This window comes from Oryctolagus cuniculus, chromosome 11, assembly GCF_051225735.1.
Source record: "Oryctolagus cuniculus isolate XC-2025 breed Fujian yellow rabbit chromosome 11, ASM5122573v1, whole genome shotgun sequence".
NCBI lineage: Eukaryota > Metazoa > Chordata > Mammalia > Lagomorpha > Leporidae > Oryctolagus > Oryctolagus cuniculus.
Genome location: NC_142877.1, coordinates 35143735 through 35169363, shown reverse-complemented (window position 1 = coordinate 35169363; position 25629 = coordinate 35143735). Strand labels below are relative to the sequence as shown.

Here is a 25629-nt window from a genome sequence, read left to right as displayed (position 1 = left end):
TCCCAACTCAGGACCAAGGAAGCTGAGTTATCCACCCACCCATCTCCATCCATCCTTGGTTGAACACTGCTTTGGGAGGCATTAAAATATCAGCATTTGCAACTTTACCTGCCCCAAGGCAGAGAGTTACATGGTTCTTCACTGTAAACAGTCTGTTGTGAGTAAGGTGCTCGAAGGATGTGGGCAGGGCACAGCAGTGTCTGATCTGAAGATCATGGACTACATGCCTCTGATTTCCTTACGGGAAGAGGATCATGAACTCAAGGAAGTAAACCCCCTGAAAGAATGATTTTGAACCCGTGTTATGGCAAGAGTCTAGAGGAGTCATGGATTATGTCCTGTAGGTGAACATCTGCTGGTGGCACCCTGCCTGGGACCGATCCCATGGGACCCTTAGGTAACACATCCAGAAGATAGCTGTGGTGCCACAGTTAAATGCTTTGTTATGGTTAGATTTTCCTTAGTTTCTTTGTTCTCCAAAGCTTCCTACATTCTAGGAGAAGAATTTGTGTTTCCAAAAGTTACATGGGGAACCTCAAGTAGACAGCTAATCTGTTTGAAGGTAAATTAACAAGTTGATGAATGTGTAAAGATCTAAAATTTAGACTATGAGACCAATACATTCTATACTTATAATGAGATTGATTTCACATTTATCCATTACACGCTATTTGTTTCAGTCTATGAACTTGCTTACTTGCTAATTGGGACAAGGATTTTGCAAGTATCTCTTGGACGACATAGGGGTTAACTAAAGCCTGTGTTGATGGAGTTGCAAAAGAGGAACCCCTGTATTACTAAATAATAAGCTACCAGTAGTTTGTGTGTTTACTTCATCGTTCCAAGGTGGATTCACTTTAACAATAACATTTTAGTTACGCTAGTCCATGAACAATTTCCTGATTGAACTTTACATTATTGATGAAGTCTTCTTTGATCATTTTATTTTAAAATAACACCCTCTCTTCCATCTTCTCCACTTCCTAGCCCCTTCACTGCTTTGCATTTCCCTATGAAACCTACCATCTGATACTTATATATTTTCTTCATTTATTTATCTATCCCTATCTTGAGTGCAAGTCCAATTTATGAAGGAAATTTTACCTGTTTTTTTTTTTTTGTTGTTGTTGTTGCTTGTTTTCTTTACTGCTATATTAAAATATTTAGATCAGGATCTGGCAAATAATAGAAGCTCAATAAATATTTCTTTCCTTCTTTCTTTTTCTCTTTTTTTTTTTTTTTTTTTTTGACAGCCAGAGTGGACAGTAAGAGAGAGAGACAGAGAGAAAGGTCTTCCTTTGCTGTTGGTTCACCCTCCAATGGCCGCCGCGGCCGGCGTGCTGCGGCCGGCCAGCACACCACGCTGACAGGTACTTATCCTGATCTCCCATGCAGGTGCAGGGCCCAAGCACTTGGGCCATCCTCTACTGCACTCCCTGGCCACAGCAGAGAGCTGGCCTGGAAGAGGGGCAACCGGGACAGAATCCGGTGCCCCGACCGGGACTAGAACCCGGTGTGCCGGCGCCACAAGGCAGAGGATTAGCCTGTTGAGCCGCGGCGCCAGCCACAATAAATATTTCTTAAATTTTCAAATGGACAAATGGGTTTCCCAAGACCTTTTACTGAGAAGGCCAGGACATCTCTCTTTGCTGTTCCTCATGGAACCAGCTGTCCCCTGGAGTTTCCTGGCTGGCTGAACTGAGAGAGGTACAGCCCTGGGATGTATCTTCCAGGCCTCTTAATAATTTGGAATCAGGCACATCTGATTTAAATCATGCCTGCTTCACTTATTCACTGAGGGATCTTGTTCAAATAAACTATTAATGTCTTCATCTGCAAAGGGGTGCTAAAATGCCAATTTTCTCAAGTTTGCTGCATTTTTAAGAGAGCTTAATGATTTCACTAAGTGAGGCCTTTAACACTGTGCCTGGCAGGTCCTTGCTGGGCATAGAATATGAACTGCCTTCCTCTTTTCTTAATGTCCAGTCCAGTCATCATTTCACTGACAAATTGTAACTCAGAATTTGGAAAAAGTTGGTCAAAGAAGGTGCTGGGGGGAAGATCTAGAAGGACCTGGGAAACCATAAGTAGAGAGGCAGACAGAACCGGGGACCACTCTTCACCTGACAGTTTTTTATCAAAGGATCCTTTTGCAAGTGCTGTGTGTGACAGAGGTAGAAGATTTAACCTTTATAGTGTCCTGCCTTGCACATTACCCTGAGCTAATTCTTCTCTGGGGAGTATTCCTTCCTTTAGCCCAAAGGAGATGACTGCCTAATGGCTGAGGTAGGCAAATGCAATCATCAAAGGAAAATGAATATATTTTAGAATGAATTATGTGATAGGCCTTATAGCAAATGCCTGTATCTTACTCTTCATATATCCACTGTGACGTTTTAATTGCTAAAACAATGCAGAAAGACACTAATTCATTTGGCAGACTACAGATGGAGTTTGGAAGAGAATTTTCTAATGTGGCTCATATATTGAGTCCCTAGTAGTTTTGACATATATAGTACATACTCACTTTCTCAGTCATCTCGCATCTTTTTTGCTACCTTAATTTTAAGGAGGAAATATGTTGTCACTGTTGCACCTGAGAATAACTTCCTTTAGCATCTATGCACCTATAGAATCTGTTCTGAAGCTTGGGAAGGGGTTCAAGAACTGGAGACATTTATTGAAAATGCTAAGTTTGCCATCACTGCTTTTATTTCTTATCTGTTCTCATCAAACCTTTAGAGATGCTTCCATGGGCAAAATTATATGTCAGCCAACCAAGGTAAATAGGATAATTTTATGTGTTTTTATTATTTATTTGAAAGGCAGAGATAGAGAAATACCTATAATGGAGGATCTGCATTAGCACAGGGCTAGAAATGGGAGTTGAATCCAGGTACTCTGATCTGGAATGCAGGTGTCTTATCCAGCCTTCTAACTGCTAGGCTAAATGTCCACCTGTGGGGAGCAACCTGGACTGGACTGAGTTACTGGAATTAAGACTTATTCTATGCATCTGCTCTCCCACAATATGGCGCTGGGAGAGGAGAAAACAGCTTCTATGCAGCTGCCTCCAGTTCAGCCAATAAACTGTAGGACTTGCTCCTGATTGGAGGAGAGCAGCGTACTCGGCGTGTGGGCAGCCGAGTTAGGATTGGCAGAGGAGGACTATAAAGGAGGAGAGAGACGGCATGCACCAGGAACATCTAAGGGGAACACCTGTGCAGCCCCTGAGAGAGCCGGCCGGCGGTGTGCCGCTCCCCTGCGGAAGTGGGGAATGTGGCCAGGGGGAACCGCCCTTCCACGGAGGTGGAAGGGACAGTAGCCAACCCGGGAAGAACCAGCAGCAAACCCGGGGAGGGCCGAGCAGACGAAAGAACAGCGCAGGGTCCTGTGTCGTTCCTCCACGAAGAGGGGGAGCGACATAATGGTGCCGTGACTCGGATATGAAGCCTAGGCAGGGTTTAGTGTCGTTCCTCCACGAAGAGGGGGAGCAACACCACCCATGGGGTTTTTTTTTCCATGTCTGCTGAAAAATTACTTTTTCTACCACAGCCAATACTGAATTCACACACACTATTTCTGAAGTTACGAAAATCAAGCCAAGTCATCAGTTGCCACTGGGATTAAAAGGGACATCTTTGGTTTTTCCACATGATATTCTCAGCACACAGAACTAGTTTCCTATGAGAAGTGGGACAGAGTAGCCAGGTTTTCTCTTCTTGTGTAAGTGCAAATTTAAGACGGGTCCATGAAGAAAATAAAACAGATACCTGGAGTCCATAGTTTTTAATAATTTTTAAACTAGCTACAAAATGTCAATCACTTCACAAACCAACAGAGAAGACAGGAGGAATTTAATATTACATGCTGTAAGGATATTTATCTCACAGTTTATCTATATTTCATTCATTTATATTATTTTTTAAAGGTTTCTTTATCAGCTACTTAACATCTCAGCAATTTGGTGTGCATAGCTCTAGATTAAGCAACAAAGAATTGTACTGTTAACAAATCACAGGGGAAATGGAGATTAATTAAAGTCAACCTTAGAAAATTTACATTTCCACACTGTTTCACAGCAAGATTGCTTTCTCCAAAACATAGTCTTCAAAAGCAGCAAACAAACCTTACAGTGCATCCATGTCACATAGTTTCAGCCAAACACACATTTTACTGGAAATAATTAAATGGTGATGTGTCAAATCCATCTTTTTTTAAAACTATATTTTTTAAAAAAGGATGATTATGGTTAATAAGTCTATATGTTGCCAGAAAGAAAATGACACTACTGCAGTTTTGCTGGTATAACTTAATCTTGACAGTGTCTCAGTACTGAGCATGCTTTGTTGTTGTTTTGTTGTTGCTGTTGTTGTTGTGTGTTTTCTCATCAGTATGCTACTGTCATGGAAAGTTTTTGCTTAAGTAGGAATCTAAAAATCTATTTAGTTCTCATGCATAAATGCATAAATCACATCACTTTTAGTGCAATGTCTGTTATGTAATTCCACATTGTCTAGTCATGAAATCATAAAGACAGATAACAGCCATGAGGAACCCAACAGAGCACATTTTGAGAGATTCAGAGCCTGACACCCAATGAAAGGACCGTGGCAGTAGCTCTGTGGAATGTCACAGTTTTACAAGAACAATACTGTGTATTGAAAGAATCAACAGCACATTGAGCATTCCTAAATTGTTGTCATTCAGCAAACACCACTGAGGAGAGAAAAGGAAAAATGAAACCCAAGACTTCTAATGTAGGGCGTTAAAGCCACCAAATGAACACTATATACAACCTTTGGAAAGAAAGAGACCCAGAGAACGAAAGACACATAGTATTGTTGGAAAGCTGACAGACAACACAAGACAACATTCACAATGAGGGTGGATTGATGTGTGTTTGTGTGCAGACCTATTAGGTAATACCATGAGAAAAGCATGAAGGAGCTATCTTGCCCAACAGCATTCGAGAGAGAACAGAGGCAGGCACGTTTAACCACTTCCCAGCATCTTTGTTGCACGTTGGTTGGCCTCATCAATTCTGGTTTTGTTGGAATCAGCCTGGAAAGAAGGGGAAAGAAAACAGAACTCAGGAACCCTTTAAAATTCTATTCATCCTTTTGAGTACAGTTCAAGTGCTTCATTTTGGGTGAAATTATCATGAAATTTCCTTGGTCAGATTTGACTATCCATTTCTTTGTATTTTTATGATGATCACTATAGCTCCGCTTGGACAAGACCACAGAAGCTTTACTTTAGTTTTTGACAGTTTTCCCAACCAGAGAGCATTGTTTTGAGGGTGATATGTATACACACTTATCTGTCTTGGAATGACCCTCAGTGATGACTTGGAATGAGCCTCAGTGATGACTATAGACATTCACACTTGTTGAACTGAGTTCAATTGCCACTATTTGTACAGTTCGATTCAAATCATGGCTAACTTACTAGCAATGTCACATTGAGAAAATAATATTTCATGGCCTCAGGTTTCTTGTCTACAAACTAGAAGCCATAAAAACACTGATTATAAGCAAGAGCATCTGTTACATTCTACTTCTTCAACATCGACAATAACAACTATGAGGTGAGTATGACTATTAGCTCCATTTTCCAAGTGAGGAAGCCAGCTAGGCTATTTGTCTGAAGTCAGGGCTAGTGAATGGGGAAACCAGGGTCAGGATGCATGCTGCCTGGGGTCAAAGTTCACATGGTTAATTACTCTGCTGCTGAAGTGTGCATGTGGATTTTCTAAGTTTCCATAGATGATATACTTAGAATAATATTTTGAAAAACTAACTGCTCAATTTTTCTTATACTGCAGTTATCATTTACTGGGTGAAAACATGGCTTGCTTTTGGGTACCTCATTAGTTTATAAGCCCTGTTTCTGAAGACTCATTTTAATATTTGATCACAAGCTTGTTTTTAACATGGCCAAGTGTACCATACTTCTGTACCTTGGTCACATCAGTTCCTTGATTAATCTCTTCACTGCTTGGGTTGCGTTTTGCTGTATATGAAATGAAATCCAGGGCTTCTATCAGGCTTAACCCTGGAAACCTGAAAACTAGTTATCCACATCACCACTGAGAAAGATGAGTAGATGAGATTGCAAGTCGAGGTGAAGTAAATGGTTCTATTTAAGCTATTGCTTGGCCCTGTGCTGACTGGTAATGTTGTCTTCCACTCTACAGCCTGGGAAGGGGAAAAGAGGAAAATAAAGCTCCTAGGCAGTAGGGGAAATCAAACTGTTCTGTCAACCAGAATTAATACGACTCTAAAATTACTGACTTTGCATCTACTACCATGCCTGGTGCTTTCCAGTCTCCATAAAGTTAGGTCTTCCTATTTAATTTGCATTATGAATTACAAAGACATTAGTTATCTAAATTCAAATAGAAAATTTTAAGGTTAAACATATTTCATAACCCTGAATTATCTGGCCATGGTTCTCTGCCATCTGTTCGGATAATCAAGAGTTGGCTTTCAAAACAAGTATTTACTTCCTATGACAGAACATTGATTCTCCTTGATTATTTTAAACTATAGACTCAAATATTTGGCCTTAGATTCCTCATTTGAAAAATGGATTATCCCTCCAATTTTACTTGACTCTTAAATCCTCCCTCTCCAACTACAAATCATAGCTGAAATAATGACACTACAGCACCAAGGAAAATTGCAGGCTCAGACCAACGTGAAATGTTTCTGTGGATTGAATTATGCTATTTCCAGACTGAACTCAGAAAAGCTCAGATGAGAAAAAAATAATCCATTTTAGAACAAATGGCATTTTTGAAGGTAAATTTTTTGTAATCTCTTCCATAAGAATATACCTATAAACCTTACAAAAGAATATTTGATAGAGAGCACAAGGTTACTCTTTGGATATCTTCAAAGGTAATGGCCAGATCTGGGACAGACTTATGTTCAATAAGTATATATGATTCCTACCTAAATTCTTTCTGAAGCATAATAAAACTCTAGCTTACAGTATATGACAGAAGAGTACCACATATTCATTTAATTATATAAAAGGAGAACCTTGTGGGAAAAATTCCAAGAATCTCCTTTAGATATCTTCTTGGTGTTTGGAGAATGCATCTGTGTTCATCCTATTTGTATATTAGGGGCTTTATTTATGGAAGCTAACTACACAGTTTTCATATTTCTATCTAGAGAACCCTGAACTCACTGGCATATCCAACATACGCTATATTCTTTACCCTAAGAGAAAGCCAGGATGACCACTGGAGAGCCCTAGGTTTGAATTATTCTCTTACTTTTAGATCTAGAAATACAAAGTAGCTAAATCAAGATATCTCTTGCCTTTCCAAGAACACATTTTCTGGCTTAAAGTCCAACCCTGTCAATAAGAGTTTGACCCCTCTATTAGTAAAACCTCTCTTTATGTAACTCTAACTGACTTTGATGCTTTACTGCTTGCATCTGCAAGTAAATTGGCTCCATTAATAGAAAATGAATACTTCCTGTTTTCTCAAATCATTTTCACATTGCAGTATAGTTCAGTAATTATTTTTCAGTTCATTTTTCTGGGCCATAACGGCTTAGGTCATCTTGTGCTGGCTGTGGTGCATTTTTCTCCCTCCAGAAACCTTTTATTTAAGGAATACAAATTCATTTTGAAACTCTCAAGTTCTAAAATCCATTGACTTCAAACACTTTTGTCATATCAAAGGCTTCAGCAATAATAAGTATGTCATAACTTGCAAAAGCAAGCAAAGAACAAGTATTTTGCCAACTAACACTGACATTTTGGTAACTCAATATTGATAAGGCAAGATATTATGCAATCAGATATTTTTAATATGGAGCACATATAACATGATAAGGAAAGTGTTCCCTTCATGACTGCTCCTTCCACTTTCAAGTCACTGCAGGCTGCTCTGGTACCATGAAACTGCTATGTAGCCTTATGATTCAAAAGTCTCCAAACTATCCTCCTGTGTCTACTGAAGTGGAACCAAGCATTATCAAGAAATTCAGTGTCTCAGAATAAGAACGTCAATATCTCCCAGGCAATAAACACACAACATAAGAGAAGCCAAAACAAGATTATAGATACATAATTACTACAAGGAAGTAGAAATTATGTCAGATTTGTATGGTATAGAATATTAGATTTTGGTGCCCTAAGTCTCTTCATAGACTTTTCTTTCTGTTCTGTTCTAATTTTAAGCCCCCAGCCCCATCTCTTCCCATTCTACTTTCTCCATTCTTCTTTATGGCTCTTGTTGACACTGATGGTCTTAAAGCTAAGCCTAGTGTCCGTGTGTGAACTCAGTTTCATCAAGTGGTAATTTTCCTGTTTTGATATTTGAGGATGTGAACTGTTGGACTGGAAATGCAAACCAGGTCTTGAACTATGATTCATGTTTTGGCATTTCTAACAACAAAGCACATACACATCGCCTGTTAAACCAACTGTTCTTTCTCTCATTTCCTGATTGAATTGCTTTGCCATCTCCAGTTGAAAATTCCATTGTTTAAGACTCTACTCAAATTCACCTTTTCTCTTGAGATTTTTTCCAATCCATGCTCCTTGAAATCTTTCCTTATTTAACCCTTTCAGCATTTTATCTGTAGATTGTCTTGGTGGTGATAAATTCATATGATGGTTAGTTGTCTCCCATAGGGTAAGAATGGTGTTTTCCTCATTTTCATATGTCTTACCACGCCTAGTACAATACCTGGCATATAGGAGCCTGTGACAAATAGCCAGTAGGTTAAATTCTACCTGTTTGTCTTCACTCCAGTTCTGTTGCTGAATCCTGGGTTTTCATTTAGGAAAATTACAGGGGAAATTTCCAAGTATCAATAGACCTGAATGGAATGCCATGGTTTGAGGGTCCTGTTGTGCCCTTCATGCTTCCTATTGGTTATTTTGGTAGTGACCAACAGTAGCCACCTGCTGACTGCCACGTGCTCACCTTCTCCATGATCCTGTCAATCTGGCGATTCTGCGTATCGATCTCATTGCCCATGTCCAGGGCCATGTGACGCAGGTTCCCAATGATACCGCTCACCTGCTCCAGGTTTTCATCCATTTCATTTTCTCGTGCATCATTTGTTACCCTGGCAGCCAAGTAATATTTTTTAGAAGAGAGAGGGTGAGAAAAATCTTGAATAACCAGGACACAAAGCTTAGGGAATGTCTGTAGAACTTCAGGCATCTATTTTATCTGTCTTTATTCTCTATTCAAAGCAAGAACACAGTTTAGCTTTCATACATAAGAAAGTAATTTTATGCTTCATTTTTAGGGAAAAGGAGGGGGACATATAGGAGGAAAAGGATATGTGTGTATGTTTGTATGTATTTAGGGAGGTTCCTGGAGGAACATCGTTTGGCAAATGCTTTCCTGGAATAGCAGCTTAGAATTTTTTTTGGTGTAAATTGAGCCAGAACTTTGAACATAAAAAGAAACTTCATAATTGCTTCCTTTCTGTATAGCCAACTTGCTAAATAAATGCAGCATTTGGACTGGAAAAGAAGTAATTTTAAAAATTGCATTTTGAACCCCTGAATTTCTATTTTTAAAGAAAGTATATTTAAATAGATTGGTTTATCTACTTTTCTCACTTCTACCAGCATATCTTTCTCACCTTCATGTTTACCAAAATTTTTATTTTTTAAGGATAAAATCATATTAGTTGGAAGTACTACAGGTCATCAAACGAAGGTTGAACTAGATAGAAACTATATTTTTCTTTCTGTAATGTCAACCAAAGTCTTCAAGATTCAAATTGAGAATGAAAGAAAATGTTTAGTGTGTTGAGTCAGAAAACCTTTCTACTCTTCTCTTTTTCCATTTGGGACCAACATCAACAGGAAGAGTAATAATGATAATGACAGTCTGCCCCATTAATCCTGCTTGCTTCTAAGAACTCCAAAGGGACTTACTTATTCAAGATTAATTTTATTCATTCACATTTTAATGCTATGATTTTTTAAAGTAGTATATATGAATGAGTAATTTCAAAGTAGAAAACTGTGATAAAAGATTATTGTTTTAGTTTGAATCAGGTGAGAGTGGGGAAGAAGGAGCTGGCTCACATAGCACTTTACTATCTTGCTATTTTTTCACAATCTAACTTGAAAGTTAAGGTACTTGATTGCAAATGGCAAAGGCTTATTCTAGAATTTTTCTCAGTACATAAAGGTACTTAAAAATTTTGTCAAGGGATAGGTGCTGTGGCACAGAAGGTTAAGCTGTTTGTGATGCCAGCATTCTGTGTCGGAGCACCAGCTTGAGTCCTGGCTGCTTTGCTTCCAATCCATCTCTCTCATGATGTGCTGCAAAGCAGGTAGAGGATGGCCTAAGTACTTGGGCCCCTACCACCTATGTGCGAGACTTGGATTGAGTTCCTGGCTCTTGCCTGTGAACTAGGCCAGCTCCAGTTGCTGTGGGTATTTGGGGAGTGAACTAGCTGATGGAAACTCTCTCTCTCTCTCTCTCTCTCTCTGCCTTTCAAAGAAATAAATCATTTAAAAATGTGGAAAAATGGATTTTTGGTGTCACTTTTTTGAAACCTATGCATAGTTTTTTCATAATATGAAAATTTCATGAACTTTTTGGAGACCCTTTATCTGCTTCCAGTTTGATGGTTCTTGGCTCTGATTGCAACCATCTGAGAAGTTTAAAAAGCAAAGATGTTGGTATCCTATTTCAAGAGAGTCGGATTCAGTTGGTGTGCATTGCACAAATTGTGTGAATATTTTAAAACATTTCCTCAGAAGACTCTGATATGCAGCCATTGGCTGGAGAACCCTTGGTTCAGTTTCCCTGGAAGCAGACAGAAGCAGGAATACACTTGACAATGGTCAGGTTCTAGGTACATTTCCATGCCTTACACTTCAGTGCAGTGACACATCACTTAAATGGCAGCTATTGGTTGGTCAATAGTGGCCCAGGAACAGGTAATTACACAAGTAACTACTCTGGCCACTAGTGAGTCCTGGTGTAAAGGCAGAATATCCTTTATCTAAGATGTTTGAATGAGAAGTGTTTCTGACTTTGAATTTTTGGGGGATTTTGAAATATTTGTATAGACATTATAGTATATCTTCAGGAATGGACCCACATTTAATTGTCAAATTCAGTTATATTTCATATATACCATATACACATAGTCTGAAGATAATTTTATCTTTATTTTTTTGTATTCCTTGGTGTTGACTGCATCCCATCACATGGGATTAGGTTTGAAGTTTTCACTTGTGGCACTCCAAAAATTTTGGATTTCATATTTTTGGAAAACCTGAAAATCAACCTGTAGTAGCCTGTAAAAAGATATAATTTTTTTCCACCAGAAATACTTTGTTGTTATTCTGCTTTCTGGTCTCCTAAGAGCTAAGTTCTGAATTAGCTGATATGTTTAATTTGAGAGTTTTAAAATACTTTAAGTTGGTTTTTGTTTCTAGATCTCAAAAGAAATAAAAAACTCATTATTCTCTATTTTCATCACAAATTAATTCTCTAACCATCTTTGTGCCTTGAAAGGCTGACCTCCATGGCTATATCAGCCACTTTCTCCTACCCTCTGGCTTCCAGTGGCCTTTGGCTAATGGTCAATGAGATACTGGAGAACAAGAAGAATGAGGGGGTGGGGTATTTAATTTTCTCTCCCTTTCTATTGCCTGCTAGCTATAGCAGTGGCTACATTTCTCCACCAATAGTCCCTTACCATAGCTGTGACTATTTCCAGGTACTGATAATAGTTTCCTTTCTTGTTCCTTCAGGACCTTGGGGGTAACAGTTTCCTGCTATTACTAACGCATAAGTGCATCATCATCTCTTGTTCTTAACCCTGCCCCAAACTCTGCAAACAGCTCTTTTAGTAATCTCTGTTCAATTAAAGCCATGCAACGAGATGACTTTTTGCTACCCCCATTGAGTCTATGTTGTCATTTGACTTGCTTTGTCTAAGCAGACTTTAGCAAACATGACTCAAGCTAAGATCTGAACTCATGCATTGGGACTTCTCCCTTGGAATGCTGCTACTACCAGATAAGAAACCTGGGCTACCCTGCTAGGGAGGCCATATGAAAGAGAAGACAGATACCCCACTGACAGCCCCACTCAACCACCAGGTAAGTGAGGCCACCGGGTACTCTGATCATTTAGCCCCATGGAATAATCTTCCTGCCGACATACAGTTTGTGAGTAATAAAATAGTTGCTGTTCTAAGATCCATTCAGTTTTGGAGTGGTTTGTCACATTTGCAATAGAGAACTGCTCCTATGTGGGTTGCATGAGGCTCACCTGCGGATGAAGCCACCACTGATGGCCATCTGCTCCCTTTCGTCCACCACACGAGCAGGCTGGCTAGCCACCACTCCATCCTGATTATTGCCCCAGGCTTTTTTGTAAGCATCACTTGATTTAAGCCTATGCAAAAAAGAGGGTGAGTGACAAGGCACGGGGGTGGAGCAGCAAGCTCACAACAATCTTGACTTCTTCAAGCGAAGTACCTAACCAAGCAAATGAGTTTTCAGTAGAGGCATTAGAGAATACCGATATATCATTATCCAGACCCAAACAGTTGGCCACCACCATGCCTCAGCTACTCAGCATTTCATTTCCAATTGAGTCAGTTGCAATTGTTAAGACTGCAACCTTTGTCCACATGGTTGTTCTTGCTTGGGTTTATTTTTGTGGTGCAGTTGAATTTAAGACAAGGATTAAGATAGCTGAAGGACATTCAGTTCTATTTCAATCACATGGTTCTATCTTGAGAGACAAAACACACAGAAAAAAACACATACTGGCAGACAGACACAAAACAAGACTGCCAAGTAGAGTGTGTACATCACACCACGGCAACACACTGTCTTCAAGAAAAACATACTCAACCAAATTTTTACACACTACCATGCAAAGATCCCTATTTGATGTTTCCCCCCAATGTATGGGAACAACTAACATTTCTAACTCTGGATAAAGGACATAAAGGATTGGTGGTTGGCCAAGGGTGATGGTCTGTGAGTTGCCTCTAGAGCAATTTGAAATAGATAATATATCGGTACTTCCAAACAGTCACCATACATCCAGAATTGATGTACAAACCTTTGTCCACAGAGACAAAAAGTAAAAGAAGCATAGTGAAATGAATGCAGGAAAATAGAAGAGAGAAACAAGCCATCTAGCATCAAAAAGGGAAACCCCTCTATGTCTTCTTCATGCACCAGCTACAGGCATGAGTAGAAAGTGAAGCATTCTCATTTAAGCCAAACTATTCCAGAAGTTGACCATTCTCGAAAAAGGCACTAGCAGGACAGTAATAGCCTTCATGAGGATTTGAAACGCAGGTTCAGTAGCTTCTTTTCTGGGCTGAGGAGCAGGGTAGAGAGCACTTACAAACTTCTACTTCAAACTATCCTGGGGTTGTGATGGGGTTTGGATCTGGTGTGGTCTCCATGGGCTGTATTTCACTGAGCTGCCTTGGAGAAAAACTTAAAATCCAGGCATACCTGTTGTGCCCAATAGAAACATGTGCAGCATATTTTGGTGGGTGTGTTGGAATTTAAGGCAATCAAAGATGTTTTTAGGTTCTTTGCATAGTAGAAACCACGTGCATTTTAGTCCAAACACAAGAGACATCCTTTGGTCCCATTTTCACATTGTTTACTACAAGACACCAGAATTTAACTTTCTGAATTTTGATTTTTTTCCCCCTTTCTCTAAAGGACCACAGCTATCTATTAAAACTGGCCCTAATATTTCCATATTGGTGCCCAAACAACTTTGGCAACAAATTGGAAAATTGTACCAATGTAATTCCAGCAATTCCCACAATCTCATGCATAATACCACAACCCTTTGAGCAGTCAGCATTTACTGCCACAAAGGGCCACAGCCCCAGTCAATGGGACAAGATCTCCAAGCTAATTTTAATAGAGGTTTGAGTATGCTTTCAGTTTTTCCAAACTCCCTCCTTACATGAAAAGAAGTGATATGGACTTTGTAATGTTTTCTGCTATGTAAAATATCTGACATACCATCTTTGGCAAAGTCAAAGGAGTAGGAAATATGCGTTTCTGAAAGAAGGCAAACCACTGCACCCACAATGCTGCACATAGACTCACATCACTGCCGTACATCTATCATAGTCCTTCGAAACATGCTGAGACAGGGCGAAACCCTCAGATAATCCAGGGCACCACCAGCCACTGCGTTGTGACACATGGTTTTTAAAGCATTATTTACACACAATAGGGAACACTTCAGTCAAGCTTTGAAGCTCAATTAGGGTCTCTTAGGCATTAAGGAATTAGTGACCACTCATATGTGGCATTTGTAGGGGCCATCATTTTATGAGAATGTTGGAGAGCATCCCAAGGGGACCCTGGCTCCACCCTTTCTTCACACTTAGTGGATTAAGGGAGGGGGGGAGAATGTATTTTGAATTTATCACCAAAGAGATGAAAATATCACATACGGGCAAGTTGCCGCTCAAAGGATATAGAGTCAAATTTTGACTAACTGGAATACTTGGCAATGGGTAATATTGGTAAGCTTTATGAATTTCCTAATGAACAATGAGTCACAGAGGAATATTTTGTTTTAATGGAAATTGATAAATATCCATGTCAGACTCTTGAGCTACTTTTTGCTATTTTTTGGGTTCTGGACATAACCAAATCTCTCCTTGGTTATGATTTATTCTGATGTGTCTAATGGCCTTTCCTCTGAAGATCACCTGTTATCATTTGGTATTCTTAGCCGTGGAGGCTGTAAGTGGATGGAGACTGAGTAAGTCACTGCAAACTAAATTGTGCTGGAAGAAAAATCATTTATAATCTCTGTTGTGATTTTTTTTCTTTGCTTTTGTTAAACGTGGAAGGAAGCAAAAGCGCAGTCAAGGATCCCATTAACTAGATTCCAGTTAGTCAGGATTTACTGTAGATCATTCTTTTAAAAACAAATTTTCTATTTATTTGCAAATTGAGCCCCTCCCCCTCCTAAACAGGAAGTGGGATATTTTAAATCAGCCTCAAAGTTTAAAGGATGCGAATGGTCATATAATCCACTAAAAAGGACATCAATTTCTATTCTATAAAGGTAGGACCAGGAGAGCTTTTAGGAAAAAAGGCTTCTTTTAGAAAGGGGAAGAGGGAGGGGTGAGGGAGATCGGGTAACAAATTTAATTTTCCAAATGCATGTTGGACAATCCACTCATGCATTTTGTTTTTTGCTACCAGTCATGTGAGACTATCTTCTAGAACCCTCAGTTTCAGGTTCCTTCTCTTGCAAACCTCTATAACCACATGTCACATTTCTGCTACATTCCAAAATAAGCGTTGCAGAACCTTGAGAACAGTTGAATGTTTTGTGATGTCGTGCATGCAAAATCTACACATTTCAACATTTCAGCCAGTGTACTGTTAGATCTTCCAAGGGGAAGAATTTCAGAGGGATGGGTCCAATTTGGGTAAAGCTTGAGCCCTTTTTGCCAAAGTGCTCATTGCCTCTGCATCGGGTGCAGTTGCAGCATCTCATGACTAAATTTGGCAATGGTGGGCAGGAGAAATAGGGGAATCTCTGTCATTCTCTTTTAAAGAATGCTGGCTTGGGCCAAATTATCTCTCTTTTCCTTCTGAAAAAATAAATCTTGATACATGTGTTTCTAATCTTCCAAACATACTCACTTACCAACTTTTCTAAATCCGCAGTTTTGGCTCTTGGGGTTGGGAAAAATATAGTTCCCTGGGTGCCTCTTTCTTGAGGCTTTTCTCTGTCTTAAGGTACACTTTCTGGAAAATGTTGAAACGTTAATCAATAAAAGTTGCTGACAGTGAAGCTTTCACTGTAGTATGCCTGATTTTTAATGCATCAACAGTAACTCCCACTAATATTATCTATGCTATGAGATGAATGCATTGGAGACGGTATTGATCTGTTCTGCATGCCACATGCTCATCCTGCCCATGAGCCTGGCAGGAATGAGCTTGTCAAGGCTTGGAGATGGGCCTTGGGAAACCAAAGCTTCAGGCAGGCAGGCAGCACCTACTTGTTACAGGGACACACACAAAGCCCGCAGAATTTTCCTAGGTCCGTCAAATTCTTTTCTGCTTCTTTCATGTCCTTATTGATTTGGTCCATCCCTTCCTCAATGCGTTCCAGTTGTTCTGATTAAACACAAGTATTTTATCCCCACAGAATGAAGCAGATGGAAAAGGACAAAGAAAAAAAAGACAAAACTTCAGACATTCACTTTGACATTAAAAAGAAAAAAAAAAGAAAGAAAGAAAGAAAACTGGACGCCACAGATTAGAGCTGGTACCCAGTACCTACTTGTTACAAGGACATATGAAAAGGCCACAGCATTTCCCTAAATCTTTTAAATTTTTCTCGGCCTCCTTCATGTCTTGGTTGATATGGTTCATGCCTTCTTCAACACGATCGAGTTGTTCTGGTTAGGACAAAGGGATGACAGTGTGGAATGAATTTTTTTGGGGTTTCCAACAGAACATGAGAAATGACTATGTGAAACGGAATTTGAGAGAGAAAGAGAGATTACAATGCATTGTTTCAAGAAGATGCATTGTGGTAGACTGCTGCCGCTCACCCTGAGCAGACATGAGTGGAAGGAAATGAACAAAATGATACTCAAAATAGTTTGAAATTCCAACATGATGAGATGAGTTTGAAGGTCTGTTTGATTCTGAGTGTCCAGGGACACAGCCCAGCATCATCACTTACTCAGACACCAGCGAAACCCCGGAGAAAGTAAAACAGGATGTTAGCTTATGTTTTAGGTACTCTGATTTAATGTCACTTGAGATAGCACCTGCTTCCTTTTAGATATGTGCACTTTTCTGTTTTTAAGCATCCTCAACAGATAAAGCTAGAAAATGGAATCCGTTTTCTTCCTTGAGGAAAACAGCAGCAGCAGCAGTAGCAGCAATAATTGGCAATGGGTATGGATCATGTTCTCCTATCAGTGGCTATCTGGTCATAGGTAGCCCACGGTCTATTCTTGGTTTGCATATTTACTTCATAGAAGCTGTGAAAAAAGTTACATCAGTACAGTGGCATTATAAGTACTGAAGCATTTCAGTTCCTCTCCCATCCTACAACTCACTTGTTATGAAAGCATTTCACTTCTCTGCTCTCTGATTTTCCAGTCTCTACAATGAGGGGGCATGCTAATTGCCAATCCCAGGCAAAGAGCAGGGAGGACGATGTCTCTTTGGGGATGGGAGGTGATGGATTGGAAAACAGAACAATTCTGTGTCATTACTGCTGGCAAAATTGACCTTAGTGTATCTAAGAAATAGATCGATAATCATAAGGACGAATCATACTTCTGGGTTGCTAGGGTTATATACTCCAACCTGATTAATTTTTCAAAAGCTGTGTCATCAAATTGAGATAACTACAAGTTCAATGAAGGAATTTTAAAAACAGCTTTTAAGACCATTAAAGGAGAGTAGCAATGAGATGTCTTGGTTGTCTAATTACAAAACCTAATTACATTTCCATTTTTCTTTTCATCTATATTGTCATGAATACATGTATGCTTATGCCTCCAAGAATAAAGGCATACCTAGAATTAAACTGATAAGCACATTTCCAGCCTAAGGGAACAAAAACATCACTTAAAAACAATTTCATGTTAAGCTGTACAGTAGCAATTGTCATTCCAAAAACTTAGATAGTAACCGAAGCTAAGGGGACCGTGCATTTAGAAAACAAGAGCCTGTTGTGTTATCTTTTGTGGGACTGAAGAATACAAATCAGCTTATCAGGAATCTGTTGCCTCTGCAATGCTTTTCAAATGACTGGGAAAACAAAATGTCAGTGTTTACTCAGTATTGGATACTTGGAGGAAATGAGAGTGTAGTGCTAGAGAATTTTTGCTGAATAAATAAAGCTCTTTTGGAAAACCCTCAAGTGCAGAGATAGATGGATAGATAGATATCACATATATAGAATTCTTTATGTTTTGGAAGTTTTTTTTCTTTTCTGAAGATGTCAATCTAGTTTGTTTTCAAGAATGCGATAAGTGAGTGTGCAAATAAGTGAGTGTGCAAATCAACACTTCAGGGGATTGTGGAAGGAAAAGGAGCTCAACATCAAAGAGCTCATCAAATGAAGAACCATCATACACACAGACAGAAATGGGGATGCCAGATCCCCATCAGATACTGGCAAACAGTTTCTAGGAGTGATGAGTTCAGACAGATTGGAGGAGGTGTCTGGGCTCAGGGAAAAAGAACACTAGATTGGACTCATGACAGCTGAAATGGGCACAGACCATGGTGTGCAGATACATATTCAAGTACTTGTCCTTCTTGAAGAGTTTCTCTCAAGTGAGAAAGCGAGTTAATATTTTTTCAATCAAAATATTAACTTCTGACAAGATTTCAGGGACCTCATCCACTGTGTGTGCAGGAATTAGGAGGAAACATATATGTAAATCACTCCATAAGTGTTAGACCTCTGAACTAGAGAAGTGAAACTGAAACTGAAAAAGAGCCAGGAGTTGAGTCCAGTGGTTAAGGTGCTGGTGAAGAAAACTAGCAACCCATATCAGAGAGCCTAGGTTTGATTCCTGGCTCCCACTCCTGACTGCTAGTACAGACCCTAAGAGGCGTTGGTGATGGCTGAAGTGACTGGGTTACTGTCACCTATATGAGACCTTGAGTTCCTGGCTCCTGGCTTTGGTCCCAACCTGGAGCTACTGCAGACATTTAGGGAGTGAGGATATATCTCTCTTTGTTTCTCATAGAAATTAAAAAAAAAAAAGAAACAAAAACCAGGCCAATTAATATCCATATTTCTGAGGGTTTGGCTCTGTCAAGAGTTACCAGCTTGATTTGGAAAGGTTTGACTAGAAGAAAAAATTCTGAACTTAAATTTGATTCAGACAAGTATTCAGAAAATAGTTGGTCCAGAAAATTGCTTCATACCTATCAACAACCACTGAATGTATCTTTGTATACAAATTACGTTGAGTCCTTAATTTAAAAAATTCCATGGACCCATTTTGTCACAGATATTCTAACAAGAATTTTTAGAGTGTGCTGAGTTATGTTTATGGACATGTTTGGCATATTGAAATTTCACATTCCACTGGTTTCTGAGAAGACATTTCTCAGGTAATGCTTCTAAGCAACAAATGTCTTTTTCATTTCTCTCTGGGGTGGACAGTAGTATCTCTCAGGCTGACACAATGTACCATCCAGGGTTGAAGGCTTCTTAACTCCCTAAATTTGCTTTCTGACTGTTATATGCTTAATCCTGAAGACTTGGAGAAGAATAACATTTTGGGCCTGGAGAGGACTTCTAGTAGATAATACTATATCTACTTAGATAGTAACCTATCTAATTATCTAGATATCTAGTTATCTATCTATAGTGATGTGCAATATCTTCTGTTGTCATATTTGGGTGGTTGGTTATTTGTGATAGATCCACCAGTGGCATTACGCTCAGGCACCTAAGTTTAAGCATATATTCTACTAACCTCACCTAGGTACAGCAATACGGGATCTTTAGTATCCTTGATGTGGTAAAAACAGCAGAAGAATAATAAGACATCAATGTTACTGAGATAGCATGAAAGCCTTCTTGAGAATATCTTGTTACAAGAAGTCACTTATGTGATTTTTATTTTCTTTAGTATTAATGCACATACAGAGATTCATTTAAACAAATTTAAATAGTCTCATGTGATCAGTGACTACCATGTTGGATAGTGAAGCTATAGTCATTCATAATGGACTTCAGCAAGAGGATTATTTTTTGAAATGCTGCTATGCAGTGCCTTGAGTCTTTTAAGATAGTCAGCTGTCTCCCAGGCTGGGGGCTTCACTTTGTCTTTCCTCTGGCAAGCAGAGGTGGTCAAAGATTTCACTATTTACTCTGAGTTTATCGCAGATTTCACCAAGAACCTAATTTTTAGCATCAAAACAAACACATAATCCCAAAAAGTCCAACAAAAGGAACAAGTGATACAGAGATGAGAGGTTAAATCATTCACATTAAGTGTCAAGATTGTTCAGGGCGTTCTCATCGAGATAAGTTTTCTAAGGGAATGAAAGTGCTAAGGCTTAGTACATTTCCAGGGCTGTCTGTCATGCTCAGTGCTCCTTGGTATTTCCTGATACCTGAGTATAAAACAAGAATCCCATAAGGAATTTCCCATGGCAACCACATAGCTGGACAACCTGCAATGGTCTGGACTGACCCAACCGTGGTTGGAAAGGTTCTTTAGAACGATGGCTGTTTCTTGAGACTCCTGTGCAGCTGTAGGGCAGAAATAGTCAACATTTCTGGTATTTAGGCAAAGAAAAAATTAACAAAGCATAAGTGAAGAGAAATTTTAAAGCAGTTACTGATCTAAACAACTACACACGACATATACAAGGTTAAAATACACTTACGATGGCAGTGAGGATAATTGTTGACTTATGCTCATCTCATTTTGAAAGCCCCTAAGCTCCTACTGTAGGATAAATGAAATGGGTACCACTTAAAACCAGAAAGAAATCACACGCTTTAGGAGATTTTGCAATTGCAGGCTTCTCATCAGTATCAATCTTTCAGCATGCATCTGGCAAAAGCCCAGGCAGTCCTAAAAGGAAATCTGTTTAACTGAGGGGCTCAGCATTTACTGTGGTAAAGTCACAATTGAAACACTTTAGCTGAGAACATTAACTGTCTCATGAGAAAATCTGTCAAAAAGACATTATATTCTGCTTTGTTTCTCAGACAAAAATGTACACATGTTCCTGGGAGTTCTTTGTGCTTAAGAATTAAATATTTTTGCATCTGTATTGGATTTTGGAAAATTGTATCTGAAGTTTTTGCATCAAGTTACAGTGAAATTTGCAACTCAGATAAGTATATTATTCACTTTCTCCCTTTTCAATTCCAAGTTTGTATGTGTTATTTCCCATGTCTTTATGTCAATGCTTTCAGTTGGGGAAAAGGCATTATCCTGGATCTTCCCCAAACCTATCTGGTGCAAACCTCCTTCCCCTCACCCCCTTCACACTGTACATTATTAATGGAAGAATTACTAAGGCAGAATTGCTAATTTTTTGAGTACATATGTATCAGTTTTGCTCTGGAAATGAAATACCACTCTTCTATATGGGAATCCGTGGTCGAATTTTTTAAAAGCAAGGATTTGCTACATCTTGAGTTTCAAAGCCTTAGAGATAAAACTAGCAAGTCTTATATTTATGGAAAATTCATTTGGAGAGTTCTTGAGGATTGCTATGGTTATTGTAATACCTGTATAACAGAACTCCACTAGATTCTGTTATTTGCCTATCAATTTTGACAATTTGTATTTTGAAAATTGTAGAGGAGGTGTTGGGTTAGGTATTCGATTTTTTTTCTTAATTGTTTTGATTGGTTAGTGCATATTTATTGAAAACATTTAATACAAAGAAAAAATGTAAAAACAAAGATCCTTAAATGACGGCAGTGAGAGGGCACGTTTGAGAGCTCACTCCAGGAGGAGTGAAGAGATCTGACGCCTCTGGGCATCGGTGGGGTCTGCCACAGCATTTACATTGAGGCCACGCTCCCCCCAGGATGCTCTAACCCCACAACGGGGCTCCTTGAGGAGCATCGCTGCCCAACACAGGGCTCTTCTGATGCGGATGCTTTGCTCCTGGCTCTCTAACCGCCCGGTGGAGACTTCTTCAGGGAAGCACTTCGTCTGAGGCTGTTCCCACCCAGTCTTCTTTACTTGCTCATCTATTTTTCAGGTCTCAGACGGTTTGCAGGCTCTCCTTGTCTACTCCCGGGCCCCTCCCTGACCTGTCCAGATGTTTCCCCAATAAATCTCTTATATTTCTAATTGCTTCTTAGCACTTGCTTCCCAAAGGACAAAAGAGGATACATTTCTGTCCCCACCCCAGGCCCCAGAAGTCCATCAATAAAGATTTACTTTATTGATTGTAGTAGTTACAAAAAATTCCTTTTATCATTATTAATTTAATTGATCCCTTCACTGACAGAAATTTAGGTTGTTTTAGTTTTATGCAATTACAATTAGGGCACGCATATTTTTCATCATATAGTTATAAACAGATTTCTGTAGTGTAAAATTTTAGGAGAGGAATGTCTTAGTCAAAGATAGGCACACTTTAAAGTATGAAAATATTAACAAATGACTCTCGAAGACATTTGTTTTGGTCCATAGCATCCATCCATAGAATGAGAGCTTCATTTTTCCTAGTATACTCACACCATTAGTTAATATCAGATTTTAAAAATTATGCAGATTGCGCCGGCGCCATGGCTCACTAGGCTAATCCTCCGCCTTGCGGCGCCGGCACACCGGGTTCTAGTCCCGGTCGGGGCGCCGGATTCTGTCCCGGTTGCCCCTCTTCCAGGCCAGCTCTCTGCTGTGGCCAAGGAGTGCAGTGGAGGATGGCCCAAGTGTTTGGGCCCTGCACCCCATGGGAGACCAGGAGAAGTACCTGGCTCCTGCCATCGGATCAGCGTGGTGCGCCGGCCGCAGCGCGCCAGCTGCGGCAGCCATTGTAGGGTGAACCAACAGCAAAGCAAGACCTTTCTCTCTGTCTCTCTCTCTCACTGTCCACTCTGCCTGTCAAAAAAAAAAAATTATGCAGATTTCTAGAGAAAGAGTGGTATCTCATTGGTGCTGATGGTTGAAGCATGGCTTCACATATCTACTTCTAAATTGATTTGAATCTATGTCTATTTTTCTTTTGGGTTATTGGTCTTTATTTTTCCCTTACTGATCTCTAAGAATTCTCCATATTTTAGGAAAAAATGCTGTAAGTCTGTTACCTGTGTAGTGATTCCCCTATCCCACCCCAAGTTTCAGATTTATGCTTGGGATTTGTTTATTGTGTCTTGTGCTGTGAATGAGTCTTACATTTTTATCCTTGCTTTTAAAAATTCCTCATGATTCTGAAAATATTTCTAATGTTTTCACAAAAGTATAAACAAAGAAAAAAAAACCTCAAAAATCTGTTTATTATATAATTCAGAATGCAATCAGGTAAAAAAAACTACCAGCTAGAATTATACACAATATCACCTTACGTCTAGATATATTGAGACAAACTAAAACTATGGTGTTATCCTTTTATGTTGCACTTTAGAGCTTAGAGGTGCTATATAAAAAGATTGGATATTTGAGTTTTATTGTTCTTAGTATTTCCATAATCATTTTAAAAACAGGCAAATATTTCAATCATTTTAATTTTCCATTTTCCAGATGATCCTTCTTTGCTTGTGTCCTATTAAAAATAGCTCCCAGTTATTTAAGAAATTTCCACAGTTACATGAAAATTAAAACTATCAGATACTGAATTAAGATGATCAGAAGAAAACAATTGTACTTTATCCTATCTAGGTATTATGACAAAAAACAAAATTTACTGAGAAAGTTGAAGAGTGAGGAAAATAGTTCTCACACTGTCCAAAATACTATCCTTAAATAAAATGCAAACACACAACTTTTGCATTCAAATTTCTGCTATTTCAATGTAAATAAGACACAGTAGTACCATTCACTCATGAAGAAGGCCTCAATATTTCCAGATGTTTACAGCTCTTTTCAACAGAAAAAGAAAAAAGCAAGATGAGAATTTTAGAACCCTCATACTCATAAACATGCATAACATATATCAAAATGACCACTGGTAGATGCACAAATAATCTAAAAAAAATGCACTTTATTTGAAAAATTGTTCTTACTGAAGAAATCTGAACTTACCTCCTTGTTCATCCAACATAACCAAAGTCCTGATACCAGCATCTTTACTCTACATTCCAATAATGGTAGCAAAGTTGAAAAGGAGTTAGAGAGAAAAGAGAGAAAGAGAAATCAGTAAGGGGACAATTAGTCCTAGAAATGGAAAATGAAGAAGGACCCAAGGAAAAAAGGGAAGAAATGGCGAGTGGAGTAGGGGTCTGGGAGGGACTTAGAGGAATGGGTTAAAGGGTGGACTTGCTCCATCACAGATTCTTTGGGGTTGAGCAGTCTCACAGAGTAGGTTTGGTGATGGGGCTTCCAATATGTTAAGTAAGTATTGGAATATGCATATTTAATAATACACTGCAATTTTATCCTTGGAAAATAAAAATGCCAACCTTAGACGGCAAATCTTTCGACCCCTCCTAGGTTAAATTTTCCTCTCTGACAGGATCTATCAGAAAGTTGCCATGGAGGAGCTGCAGAGGGATGCCCTGGGGGGATGCGTAAGAACCTTGAGGGGTGAGATTTTCCGGTTCATCAGAGGAGAGCATGGTTTCACAAAGGCTAAGAAACACAGCTCAACAGGAAACTCCCTGTCTCTCCATGGAGAGAAGTTCTGCAAGACTTAGAAAAGGGATTGAGGTGAGAAAAAAGGGCTCTTTGTTCTGAAATCTAAAATTCTGCACAATGATATAGTGGGAGAAAATAACTCCTCTCCAAGGTTCACTGCAGTCTTTTTGTGCAAGAGGTGTTTCAAAGGTACTCCTCATCTCACTCCTTGTTACACAAACAAATCAAACACCATCTGAACTATTGGGAGGAGGGGAGGAGGACTTGGCGAGCAGAGAAGGACTAAAGATATTCACATTAGTCATTCTTAGGAATCATCGTTTCTAGGAATTCTAGCAAGTCACGTAAAGACTAGGTATTTTATGGTTAATGAGTATAAAATGGCATTGCTTATGGTTTGGATTAATTGGTTTTTCAAGGAAAGCTCATGTAACCTCTAAAATAAATTCTAAAATAAGGCATATCTTACAGTCCCATTATTTGCTACTGACTTATTTTGAACTAGTAAAAAGAGAGATGTTAGCAGAGGACAACTGAGGGTCTGTTAAAAAATACAGCATTTTAACAATTAAATTCCAACTGTGCCCCTAAAAAAATAAAACACTGAAAATGATTTCTGGGAACTTTTATCGACTCACCATTCTAGAGAATGTATGCAGTTAACTCTCCAGGACACAAAAGTGAATCTAGTTTTTGAACACACTTTGATAGCCTTTAGTGTCAAAGTGAGGACATAGTTTGGAGACACATGGCTCAGAATGACTTCAGGAGTCATTGACAGTGCAGATTCCGGGCTGGGATTTTTATTTCTTAGCTGTGGGGCCTCAGCAAGTATCCTAATTGCTTTGTGCCTCAGTTCTCCCAACTTTAATAGAGCAATCATAATAGTTAATACCTCTGAGTTATGGGAATCCAATAAATTAATATGTGAAAAATGTGCTGAAATGGAGCCTTTTTATAGTTAACATGACATAAGTGTTGATAAAATAAATATATTCAGAAGAAGAATCATAGCAGGAGATACAGCTGGACCAAAAATATCATCATTACCACCTACCATGAGAAGTTGTTTCTAGACTGATATTTCTCAAACTTAATGTGCATATGAATCATAACATTCAGATTCAGATTCTGGTTCAGTAGGGCTTGGGTAGAACCAGGAGACCCTGCATTTCTTTCTTTCTTTCTTTTTTCTTTTTCTTTTTTCTTTTTTTTTTTTTTTTGACAGGGAGTGGACAGTGAGAGAGACAGAGAGAAAGGTCTTCCACGGCCGGCGCGTTGCAGCCGGCGAACCGCGCTGATCCGATGGCAGGAGCCAGGTATTTATCCTGGTCTC

At 39.2% G+C, this 25629-nt stretch overlaps 1 protein-coding gene across 2 annotated transcripts in view; it reads right to left on the bottom strand.

Moving 5' to 3' along the window:
• Positions 1 to 3774: 3774 nt before the first annotated feature.
• Positions 3775 to 25629, bottom strand: part of SNAP25 (synaptosome associated protein 25) — a 95923-nt gene continuing 74068 nt past the window's right edge. Inside the window, exons 4-8 of one of the 2 annotated variants that reach the window (XM_002710974.5) lie at positions 23742 to 23790; positions 16322 to 16439; positions 12290 to 12415; positions 8957 to 9101; positions 3775 to 5064 (exon numbers count right to left, since the gene is read on the bottom strand). In XM_002710974.5, coding sequence (XP_002711020.1) covers positions 4996 to 5064; positions 8957 to 9101; positions 12290 to 12415; positions 16322 to 16439; positions 23742 to 23790 — 507 coding nt within the window. In that variant the 3' untranslated portion in view covers positions 3775 to 4995. Of the gene's footprint in view, positions 5065 to 8956; positions 9102 to 12289; positions 12416 to 16037; positions 16156 to 16321; positions 16440 to 23741; positions 23791 to 25629 lie in introns of both variants that reach the window. The other variant, XM_002710973.6, reaches the window with a different exon arrangement.